This window comes from Pseudophryne corroboree, assembly GCF_028390025.1.
Source record: "Pseudophryne corroboree isolate aPseCor3 chromosome 3 unlocalized genomic scaffold, aPseCor3.hap2 SUPER_3_unloc_1, whole genome shotgun sequence".
Taxonomy (NCBI): domain Eukaryota; kingdom Metazoa; phylum Chordata; class Amphibia; order Anura; family Myobatrachidae; genus Pseudophryne; species Pseudophryne corroboree.
In genome coordinates, this window is record NW_026967493.1 from 6,585,436 (window position 1) to 6,597,266 (window position 11,831).

The window sequence follows — 11,831 nt, forward strand, 5'->3', positions numbered from 1 at the left end:
GGGACAAATATACCTGCCCTCAAACACTATCCCAGTGTTCTTGTCACAATATATATATACACACACACACACACACACACACACATACATACTAGGGTCTCAATCTCTGCTGATAAGGTACCTGTCCACGCTGCCACAGCACTATAAACCCATGCCGACACAATCGCCGGTCTGAGTAGTGTACTAGAATGTGCACGCTATCTGCAGGATCCCTGAGAACAGCTAGTGCTACAGTCTGGGCAAACGTGACACCCTAGGGGAAGATTCCCATCACATCCTGGCCCTAGTGAGGAAAGGATACTGCCTGAGAATTCCTTGTGGGAAGCTGCAGTTTCTTGTCTGGAGATTACCGCTCTTTTTCCTCATCAGAGGAGGGAAATTTACCTCAGCTTTCTTCCCCTTAACATGTGTACCCTTGTGTCAGGGACAAATGAGTCATCAGTGATTTGCAAATCATCTTTTATTACAATAATCATATATTGAATACCTTTCAGCCATTTTGGCTGTAACTTTGCATTATCTTAGTCGACACTGGAGTCCAACTCCGTGTCGATATCAGTGTTTATTATTTTGGATAGTGAGCATTGTGAGACTCTGAAGGTCTCTGTGACATAGGGACAGACATAGGTAGATTTCCTGTCTGTTCTCTAATCTTTTGTGCAATAAATTCACTTTAGCACTTACATATATCCAAACAGGTGTCGGCGTTGTCGACGGAGACACCCTCTCACACACATTTTCTCTATCTCCACCTTAGGGGAGCCTTTTACCTCAGACATGTCGACACACGCGTACCGACACGCCACACACACAGGGGATGCTCTATTTGAAGATAGTTCCCCCACAAGGCCCTTTGGAGAGACAGAGAGAGTATGCCAGCACACACCCCAGCGCTATATAACCCAGGGATTACACTACAACTCAGTGTTTACCCAGTAGCTGCTGTATATACAAATTTGCGCCTAAATTTATGTGCCCCCCTCTCTTTTTACCCTTCTTGTATCAGGATACTGCAGGGGAGAGCCTGGGGAGCGTCCTTTCAGCGGAGCTGTGAAGAGAAGATGGCGCTGCTGTGCCAAAGAAGAAGGCCCCGCCCCCTCAGCGGCGGGCTTCTGTCCCGCTTCTGTGTGAGAAAAAATGGCGGGGGATTTTACATATATACAGTGCCTGACTGTATATATGTAGTTTATGCCAAAAGGTACTTCAATTGCTGCCCAGGGAGCCCCCCCCCAGCGCCCTGCACCCTACAGTGACCGGAGTGTGTGGTGTGCTGTGTGAGCAATGGCGCACAGCTGCGGTGCTGTGCGCTACCTTAAATGAAGACAGGAGTCTTCAGCCGCCGATTTCGCCGTCTTCATGCTTCTGTTCTTCTGGCTCTGCGAGGGGGACGGCGGCGCGGCTCCGGGAACGGACGATCGAGGACAGCTGCCTGTGTTCGAACCCTCTGGAGCTAATGGTGTCCAGTAGCCTAAGAAGCCCAAGCTAGCTGTGAACAGGTACGTTTGCTTCTCTCCCCTCGGTCCCTCGTAGCAGTGAGTCTGTTGCCAACAGAAGCTCACTGAAAATAAAAAAACCTAACAAATACTTTCTTTAACTAGCAGGCTCAGGAGAGCCCACTAGGAGCACTCAGCTCTGGCCGGGCACAGATTCTAACTGAGGTCTGGAGGAGGGGCATAGAGGGAGGAGCCAGTGCACACCAGATAGTACCTAATCTTTCTTTAGAGTGCCCAGTCTCCTGCGGAGCCCGTCTATTCCCCATGGTCCTTACGGAGTCCACAGCATCCACTAGGACGTCAGAGAAATAGGAATTTGATACCTACCGGTAATTCCTTTTCTCCTTGTCCGTAGGGGATACTGGGATGGTAATAGTTATCATGGGGTATTGATCGGGTCCACTGGAGCCATGGCACTTTAAAAATTCTTCCAGTGTGCTGGCTCCTCCCCTCTATGTCCCTCTTAGCAGACTCAGTCTAGGGAAAACTGTGCAAGAGTGGCGAGATACGAACCAGCACACAACATAACAAGAGGATAGCAACCCACAACTTGAAAATAGGGACAGCAACAGCAGACCCAAACAAGAAACATACAAGAACAACGCTTGCAGAAAACATCGAAGCACATAGGCAGGCGTCCATTATCCCCTAAGGACTAGGAGAAAAGGAATTACCGGCAGGTATCAAATTCCTATTTTCTCTTACGTCCTAGGGAATACTGGGATGGTTATAGTTACCATGGGGAGGTCCCAAAGCTCCCAGAACGGGTGGACGAGACCCCTGCAAAACTGAGCAACCAAACTGAAGGTCCTCAATAGCCAAGGTATCGAACTTGTAGAACTTTACAAACATGTACGAATAAGACCATGTGGCTGCACGGCATAACTGCAAAGTCGAAACACCACGGGCAGCCACCAAGGAAGAACCCACCGACCGTGTGGAGTGGGCCTGGATAGAACTCGGCATCGGCAAGGCAGCTGAAGAGTAAGCCTGTTGGATAGTCAACCAAATCCAATGAGCAATTGACTGTTTTGAAGCAGGACAGCCAATTTTCGTAGCTTCATAGAGAACAAAAAGGGAATCAGATTTCCTGTGTCAAGCAGTTCTCTTGACATGAATCCTCAGAGCCCAGACAGCGTCCAAGGACTTCAGAGACACTAACGCTTCAGGAAACTCAGGGACCACGATCAGCTGGTTGATGTGAAAAACCGACACGACCTTAGGCAGAAATTGCAGGCAAGTCCTGAGCACCGCCCTATCCTCGTGAAACACCAGATATGGCACACAATTCCGGAACTCACCTTGCGGAGGCCAAGACCAACAACATGACAGTCTTCCAAATCAAATATTTCAAGTCCACCCGGTGCAAAGGTTCAAACCAATCCAAGTGCAGAAAGGATAGAACCAAATTGAAGTCCCACGGTGCCGTGGGAGGCACAAAGGGTGGTTGATTTCGAAGGACTCTTTTTAGGAACGACTGAACTTCAGGAATGACAGCCAACTGTTTCTGAAAGAAAATAGACAGGGCTGAGATTTGAACCTTTATGGAGCCTAAACGAAAGCCCATATCCACACCAGCTTGCAGGAAGAGCAAGAACCGACCGAGATGAAACTCGGCAGTGGAGTATTGTCGACCCTCACACCAGGAGACATACTTCTTCCAGATGCGGTGGTAATGCTTCGAAGTGACCACCTTCCGAGCCTGGACCATAGTAGAGATAACCTTGGCGGGAATCCATTTACGGGCTAATATCTCCCTTTTCAACCGCCATGCCGTCAAACACAGCCGCTGTAAGTCTGGATAGACGAATGGATCTTGCAGAAGAAGATCCTTTTGAAGCGGCAGAGGCCATGGCTCTTCGATTGACATGGACAGGAGGTCGGCATACCAGGCCCAGGGAGGCTAATCCGGGGCAATGAGAACTGCCTGTACACTTTCCCTTTTTAGTCTTTTTAAGACCTTGGGAATCAGAGGTATTGGAGGGAACAGATAGATGAACTGGTACACCCACAGTGTAGACAGGGCGTCCACTGCAGCCACCTGTGAATCCCTCGTCCTGGAGCAGTACCGGTGTAACTTCTTGTTGAGTCGAAAAGCCATCATGTCGATGAGCGGACAGCCCCACCGATGAACCAACGCCTGAAACACTTGCGGTTGAAGCCCCCACTACCCCGAGTGCAGATCGTGTCTGCTGAGGAAGTCTGCTTCCCAATTGTCCACACCCAGGATGAATATGGCCGACAGGGCCCTGGCATCCGCCCAGAGAAGTATCTTGTACACCTCTCGCAATGCGGCTCTGCTTTTTGTCCCTCCCTGTTTGTTGATGTACGCCACAGCCGTGGCGTTGTCTGATTGGACCTGTTCCAGGTGAGATTTCTCCAGATTTAGAATACACCTGTGATCCATCAGAAACTGAATAGCGAGGGTGATGCTTTCCAACAACCGAGATTCCGACACAGCCTTTATGAAAAGATCGTCCAAGTACGGAACGATGTTCATGCCCTTTATACAGAGTTGCATCATCATCTCCGCCATCACCTTCGTGAACACTTGTGGTGCCGTGGAGAGGCGAAAGGTAAGGGCCCGGAACTGGAAATGATCCTTCATTAGTGCAATTCTGAGGTAAGCCTGATGAGGCGGCCATATAGGGATACCAGGAATTCCCCCTCTTCCAGACTCAAAATCACCGCTCTGAGGGATTCCATTTTGACTTTGAAGACCTGTAGGTATGAATTCAGAGCCTTGAGGTTCAAGATTGGCCAGGCCGAACCGTCCGGTTACGGCCCCATGAACAGGCTGGAACAAAACCCCTTGTTTCTGAGTAGAGGAGGAACTGGAACTATGACCTGCATTTGTTGCAGGTGTTGGATGGCCTCTAGCAAGGTAATTCTGGACACAGGTGAAGCTGGTAAGCCTGACCTAAGAATCTGTGAGGAGGGAGTGCTTAAAATTCCAGCCGGTAGCCTTGGGATATAAGGTCCTTCACCCAAGGGTCCCGGCAGGACTCCGCCAACACCTGGACGAAATAATGCAGTCGAGCACACACCTGAAAGTCCCCCTGCAGCTGGGACCAACCGTCACGCGGAGGGCTTTGTGGAGGCAGATCCAGAAGTCTGGTCCAGTGATCCAGCTGATCTGCAAGATTTTCCTATTTCCTCTAGCTGTGTTTGAGGCACCCTGGCCACACAAAAGGACTGTAGAGAGGGACCAGGGTAGGGACGTCTAGCCGGAGGCACAGCAGACGACAGACAGGCAGACTTACCTGCCGTAGCTTAAGAAATCCACTTGTTTAGTTCTTCCCCAAACAAGGCATCCCCCCTGTAAAAGGAAGATTCTCCACGCCCTTTTTGGAATCCGCATCCGCTGTTCATTGCTGCAGCCACAGAGCTCTTCGAGCCGAGACAGCTATAGCCGTGAAACGTGCATTAATGAGGCCTCTCTCCTTAATTGCCTCACTCATGAAGTTAGCAGCATCCTGGATATGTTGCAGTAGAGTCAGGATCTCATCCTGAGGTAAAGTGTCATACCCATCCATGATATTACCAGACCATTTTTATCATGGCCCTTTTGATCCAACCGCAGCAAAGGTGGGCCTCTGCACGACCCCATATGGATTTGAGTGTAGTCTCAATCTTACGGTCAGCAACATCTTTCAGAGAGAGAGCACCAGGTACAGGTAGCACAATCTTACGTGACAGCCTGGACACCGAGGTATCCACAATCGGAGGGTTCTCCCATACCTTCCTATCCTCAGGGGGGGGGGGGGGGGGGGGGGGGAGGAATTCAGCAACCGCTTAGGGGTTTGAAATTCATTGTCAGGATTAACCCATGCCTCTTTAAAAAGGGTGTTTCATTCTTTGGAGATAGGAAAGGTGGCAGTAGATTTAGGTTTTATATTAAAAAAACAACTCTTCATCAGGTTCTCTCTCTATATCCGGTATGTTGAGGACTTCCCTAATGGAATATATTAGGGATTCCACCCCCTGAAACAGAGTATTGTCACCCTCCATGTCCACCTCCCCTTCTTCCAAATGTGGCATTTCATTTTCAGGGTCAGATTGGAGTACATGTGGGTGTGTGCATTTATGTGGGACCAGCAGGGGGAGCTGAGTAGCCTGTCTGCGATCAGCAGCATTGAGTAAAAAATCATCCACAGATTTCTTTAGGGTCTGCCTTTCCTGTCTGGCAGTAGCTAATTCAGAGTTAATATTAGATATCATTCCTTTAAATGACTCTAACCACTCAGGTTCCTGTGTACTACTTCACTGGAAAGGGAGAGAGCATTGTTTACATAGGAGAGATCCCCCTGTAGAAGTGGAAAACATTGTGCTGCAGGATGGACACACAGCCTTTTTGCAATACATTCTGATAAGCAGAAATACACACACAGTATTAGTGAAATAACACAGAAATCCCAGACAGCCCAAATGGAGTGATATAGAGAGGGATGAGACCAGCACACAATGCCACCAGTCAAAGCAGTGCTCTGCCGGGCATAAACCAGTACCCTAGATAAGTTAGCTGGTATCTGTCACTATTTATATGCTCCCCCCTTACTATAAACCCCCCTGGTACCAGTACAAAGTGATTCTAGCAGGGTCTGTAGAGGAGCAGTGCGTTGCATTTCAGGCCGGAGATCAGAAGCCGATGGAAATGGCGCCTCTGAGCCGCAGGTCCCACTCTCTAGGAAGCCCCACCCCCAAAATGGTGCGCGGTCACTGTTCAGGAGTTTATACTAGCAATTTCATATTAATGTATAAAATGGAGTTAAAACCCCTTTTATCACCGCAGCCAGGTACCCGCCGCGCCCTTATGCAGCCACCGTCACCGGGGACCCGCTAACCGAGACCTTGGTGTCTGTACTCAGCGCACCGCATCTTCAGCATCTGTTAGGAGTGGTGGCATGCTGCCAGCGTGTGCGCACACCCTGGGGGCATGAGAAACAGCGCCTCAGAAGCTTTTGTCCTGTCAGTGGGGATCCAGACTATTAACCCTAAAAGAGGTTGGTTCGGTCCCCCCCCCCTTCCCAAGTCCCACGACACAGTCAGACTGGTGCCAACCAGCGCTGCCTGAAAATAACAAACTAAATAAAAGTTTTGAAGAAAACTCTCTGGAACTCCTGAGAATGCACCCGGCTCTTTGAGCACATTTTTCTAACCCGAGTGTGCAGGAGGGCCATAGAGGGGAGGAGCCAGCACACACTGAACATTTCTTAAAGTGCCAGGCTCCAATGAACCCGATCTATACCCCATGGAACTAATCCATCCCAGTATCCTCTAGGACGTTAGAGAAAGGGTGACAATTGAGCCAGTGGAGAAGTTGCCTATGGCAACCAACCAGCTTTAAGGAAACATTTATCATCAAGTGCATACTATAAAAATACAGGTAGCAGCTGATTGGTTGCTATGGGCAACTTCTCCACTCTTTTTACTGCTTCATAAATCTCCCCCTCAGTCTCTTCCTGCCGTCACAGAGAAACTCCTCCAACCTAACATGTTATAACACTGCTACAGCTTCAATACAGAACATACAATGAAAAGTCACTAATATATTGGTGTTTCCACCTACCTGACCCTCCTGTGGGACACTGTGATTCTCCTCTGTATGATCCTGGGAATAAAGAGGACGGGGACATCTCTCTGGGGTATTCCTGTTACTGGCCCCATCTGTAGGAGACACACAGTGACTGAGTACATTGTATATATGTGATTATCAGATGGTGTGTATCTAGGTGACCCCCATAGCGGCTCTCTCCATTACACTACATGACAGTCTCCTCTTACCCAGTGATGTGAGGGGCCGGTGATTCTCCATCATCACGTCCTTGTACAGACCCCTGTGTTCCTCTATGTACTCCCACTCCTCCATGGAGAGATAGACAGTGACATCCTCACACCTTATAGGAACCTGACACACACAATGATACAGTCATCACCCAAACACATCCCCTGGTGTTACTGTATAATGTCCCATTCCCAGCAGTCACCTCTCCAGTCATCACCCAGACACATCACCCGGTGTTACTGTATAATGTCCCATTCCCAGCAGTCACCTCTCCAGTCATCACCCAGACACATCCCCCGGTGTTACTGTATAATGTCCCATTCCCAGCAGTCACCTCTCCAGTCATCACCCAGACACATCCCCTGGTGTTACTGTATAATGTCCCATTCCCAGCAGTCACCTCTTCAGTCATCACCCAGACACATCCCCTGGTGTTACTGTATAATGTCCCATTCCCAGCAGTCACCTCTCCAGTCATCACCCAGACACATCCCCTGGTGTTACTGTATAATGCCCCATTCCCAGCAGTCACCTCTCCAGTCATCACCCAGACACATCCCCCGGTGTTACTGTTTAATGTCCCATTCCCAGCAGTCACCTCTCCAGTCAGCAGATGAATGATCTTGTTGGCGAGTTCCAGGATCTTCTGGTCATTGTGCCTATCGTGTATCAATGAGTGAGGTGGAGGCACCGTGATGGGGCTCTGGGTACTGCTTAGCCCTCCTGACACACAGGGACGGATATTGTCTTATTTACTACCATGTAATCCTATGTATTAAAGAGAGAAATTAAAAATCAGCACAAAAAGATTAGACACCTTCACTTGCTCACAGCTCTTGTACTTATAGCCAATATAGAGTTACAATTATATACAGTCGGGAATTCATTAGTCTAATGAAATCAGACAACGCTCAAGTACAACAAACATTACAACAAGTTGCACAGGAAGAACATAACCAGAGACCCCACTGCTCCATGCTGTAGAGACATCACTATCCCATAAGAATGCCATCCCCACAATATACCGTAGCTGTGTAACAGGAGGATGTGGTAAAGCCATAAAGATCAGATCAAATAAGTGTAATAGGAAGACTGTACAGAGTGTGACTGTATTACTCCTGCATTTACTACACAGTGCCAGCCTTACAGAGAGATTCACAATAAGCCCTGATCTTTCCACTCCAAAGCAATCTCACCACCGTGATCCATCACCTCTGACAATCTCATTCACATCACTCCCCTCACACTGCCGCTGTCTCCTGTGCCCTCTGGAATGCCATGTCTTTCTGTAACAAGCTGTCTCCTACCCACGACCTTTTATATCCAACTACCTGAATGTCCTAGACTAAATGCTGGATCTCCAGATTAGACACAACTTCTCCCGCTGCCCTCTCATTCTCTCAGAGTCCCAACCCTTGGGGTCGACAAGGTGGTGGTGAGAGCTCAGAGCTCTCCGTGTTACTATCTTCCTATGAGGTTCATGCTATTCTCCTCTACCGCCCCATTCCCCTTTGTGTAGCTGTCAGCTATAACCTCCCTTGGTCTTATCTCCAATACCTTTGTCTCCTGGCTCTCCCACTTCCTCTCTTATTATCTTCCCTCCCTAGACTTTAGCGACTTCAATATCCCTATTGATGTCCCCCACTGACCTCTCTACCTCTACACTTCTATCCCTCACATCACCTTGTGGTCCCTCTCAACGGGCCTCCTCATGAATTGGCAATCCCTTCACCTGGTCTTCACCCATTCTCCCTGACCATCATCTTTGTTCTTGAATCCCCACACAGGGCCTCATCCTTCACGGATGTGGCTGCAATGTGTATGTCCGCGCAGCCACGATGCGGTCACTGCGCATGTGCAGTTTGCAGCCACCGGCAAGCAGTCGGCAAAGACCCCCAGACTCCATCAGAGGCCACATATGTAGTATATTATCCCACAGAGGAGCCCATACTCTACAAAAACTCCAGCAATGGTTTTATGACAAGGCTGAGAAGACAGACCCTGTCTTAGCGGCCAAACTTAGAAAGAAGTGCTCTACCAGATTTACCAATAAAATAATCCCCGATAATGTGTCTCTTATTTATGATCAACAAATTCAAAGAGATTTTATTAAAAACTTTATGAACTCCCTGTGACTACTCTACATGTATCATAAAGGATACTTGAGTCTGCTCCACATGTATCATAACAAGACACCAGAGTCTACTCCACATGTATTGTAACAGTACACCAGAGCCTGCTCCACCTGTCTACAACAGAACACCAGTGTCCACTCCACACATCACATAAGGACACCAGAGTCTGCTCCACACGTAGCACATAAGGACACCAGAGTCTGCTCCACGCGTAGCACATAAAGGCACCAGAGTCTGCTCCACACGTAGCACATAAGGACACCAGAGTCTGCTCCACACGTATCGTAACAGGATACTAGTCTGCTTCACACATGATAACAGGGCACCAGAGTCTGCTCCCCCTGTGCTATAATAACAGGGCACTGGAGTTTGCTGCACATGTACTACAATAACATTACCCCACACTCTGCTCCTTCTGTATAGTAAGTTCCATCATTAGCTGATGCTTCTGCTGCAACCAGCCACATCCCCGCACTCATTAGTACTCCCCGCCTTCGCAGACATCACCCGGAAGCTGTTATCACGGACTTCCGGCCGGTGCGTCCCAAAGCAGAAAGGCTACGACAACATGGCCGCCGCCGTGTGTGCAGACAATGCAGCGGGTGACACAGCGGCCTCATGATCACCTGGGGAGTGTCAGCCGATGAGAGGGGCGTGGCTATGCAGATGAGCGAGAGCAGCTGCTGGCTGGCTGGCTGGCTGGCTGGCTGGGGAGGGTGTATAGAGATGTTTGTGTGTCACACATGACATAACTCCGCCAACTTTGCCCCCTCCTAAAGAGGGTCACATGCTCCCGAAATGGGGCGTGGTCTGTGAAAAGGGGCGTGGTTTCACTGAAGGACCGCGATCGCGAGCCACGCCCCCGTTTTCGTCATTGAGGGGGCAGAGCCGGCCATAGGCATAGGCTACCTAGGCAATTGCCTGGGGCATTTGATATGCCTAGGGGCATCAGCAGCTTCTGCTGATTAAAATGATATGCGGCATGCCTATATTCTGTGTGTAGCATTTCATATGCAGATACAGCCACAGCCTCACAGTATATTGGCATGCTGCATATAATTTTAATCAGCAGAAGCTGCTTGTTCATCCTAGCCACATAGCAATGCAAATAAGATGCATTTTCATAAAAAAAGGTGTGCCCCGACGTCAGCATTGAGGGAATATTTATGAGAACAAAAGAGAAATATGCTCTGCGCTCCAAATTTATTAGTAATTGATTAAATGATAAATTAATTAATTAAGTGCAGTCTAGCAGGGTGAATAATTGACTCAATGCAACTCTTTTAGATCACAAATATTTATATCAAATTGTTAAATTCAACAAATACAAAAAAATCAATTTATATAAGAAACATATTAAAAAGACACATATGTCCTAACTTTATAATGTGCACATTAAAGAGTAATAATGTGTCTAGCCTAAAACTGTGCTGATTATAACAGCAGACTGTAAACTCACTGTTGATTTAAACAAGGAAAAGCTCTTTATAATATCAACTTCTAAAAACACTGGCGTCCCAGTGTGATTATAGATGGTATGACTCCGCAATAGGTTAAAGTTACTTGAGGCATATACGCCGTAATAGTTACCACCGTGCTGGTTCCTGAATGATGCTGCAGGGTCCTGTGTGAAATTACACGGGGTAAAACAAGGTGCTGCAATTAATGCCTCTGATAATCAATGTGAAACTGATCCGCTGGTAGTATATTGTAGCTGAATTCAGGGCCGTCAGTCCTCAACGGAATGTAGCTGACTCCGGAAAACTCACAGCGGAGGACGTCACCCATTTGACAGATATCTCGGTGAATGGCTGTGTGGCTACAATTAGCCGGCACTGTCTCGACCTCACTGCGGGGGTCCGTGGATGTCCGTCTCGCAGGTCTGTTTCTCCAAAAGCAGCTGCGGCGTATAATTGGGGTGGACTTGTTCCACTTGTACCAAGTTTGAATGGCTGTACTGTGGATAACCAGCGGAGTGCGGGAGTTTCAAACATATAGAGCTGATCCGTGCTGTGATGATGTTCAATCAATGGCACTCAGATGTGAGAAAGGGGCGTCAACGCGATTCGTCTCCTAGCAACCAGAGACTTCCTCAAGACGAATGCCTTCCTGTTGAGAGCTGGGTTATTTATACCCAACTAATTGCTTGAATGAGATCCGGTGTATCAATTAAAAATTAAAGTATTGTTTAAGCACATAATATTCAGAAACTTTGAAATGGGTGTATTTAAAATATCTGTCATTTAACTGTAATACATACATGATTTGAGGAACATTGAGTCAATAATTTTCTATTTTCTAATCACAGAATTAAACATCTAATAAAGTATTTTAGATTAATTTGCCAATAATTAAAGCTTTGAAGAGTGAGCAGAGAGAAGAGGGTGGTGGAAACTTAACCCTCTATAATCCGCAAAA

At 47.9% G+C, this 11,831-nt stretch overlaps 1 protein-coding gene across 2 annotated transcripts in view; it reads right to left on the reverse strand.

The window, feature by feature from the left end:
• LOC134983157 (gastrula zinc finger protein XlCGF26.1-like) overlaps nucleotides 1–11,501 on the reverse strand; it is a 61,011-nt gene extending 49,510 nt beyond the window's left edge. Inside the window, exons 1-4 of one of the 2 annotated variants that reach the window (XM_063948909.1) lie at nucleotides 11,004–11,501; nucleotides 7,877–8,046; nucleotides 7,278–7,401; nucleotides 7,063–7,160 (exon numbers count right to left, since the gene is read on the reverse strand). In XM_063948909.1, coding sequence (XP_063804979.1) covers nucleotides 7,063–7,160; nucleotides 7,278–7,362 — 183 coding nt within the window. In that variant the 5' untranslated portion in view covers nucleotides 7,363–7,401; nucleotides 7,877–8,046; nucleotides 11,004–11,501. Of the gene's footprint in view, nucleotides 1–7,062; nucleotides 7,161–7,277; nucleotides 7,402–7,876; nucleotides 8,047–9,811; nucleotides 9,937–11,003 lie in introns of those variants that run through there. The other variant, XM_063948908.1, reaches the window with a different exon arrangement.
• Nucleotides 11,502–11,831: the final 330 nt, after the last annotated feature.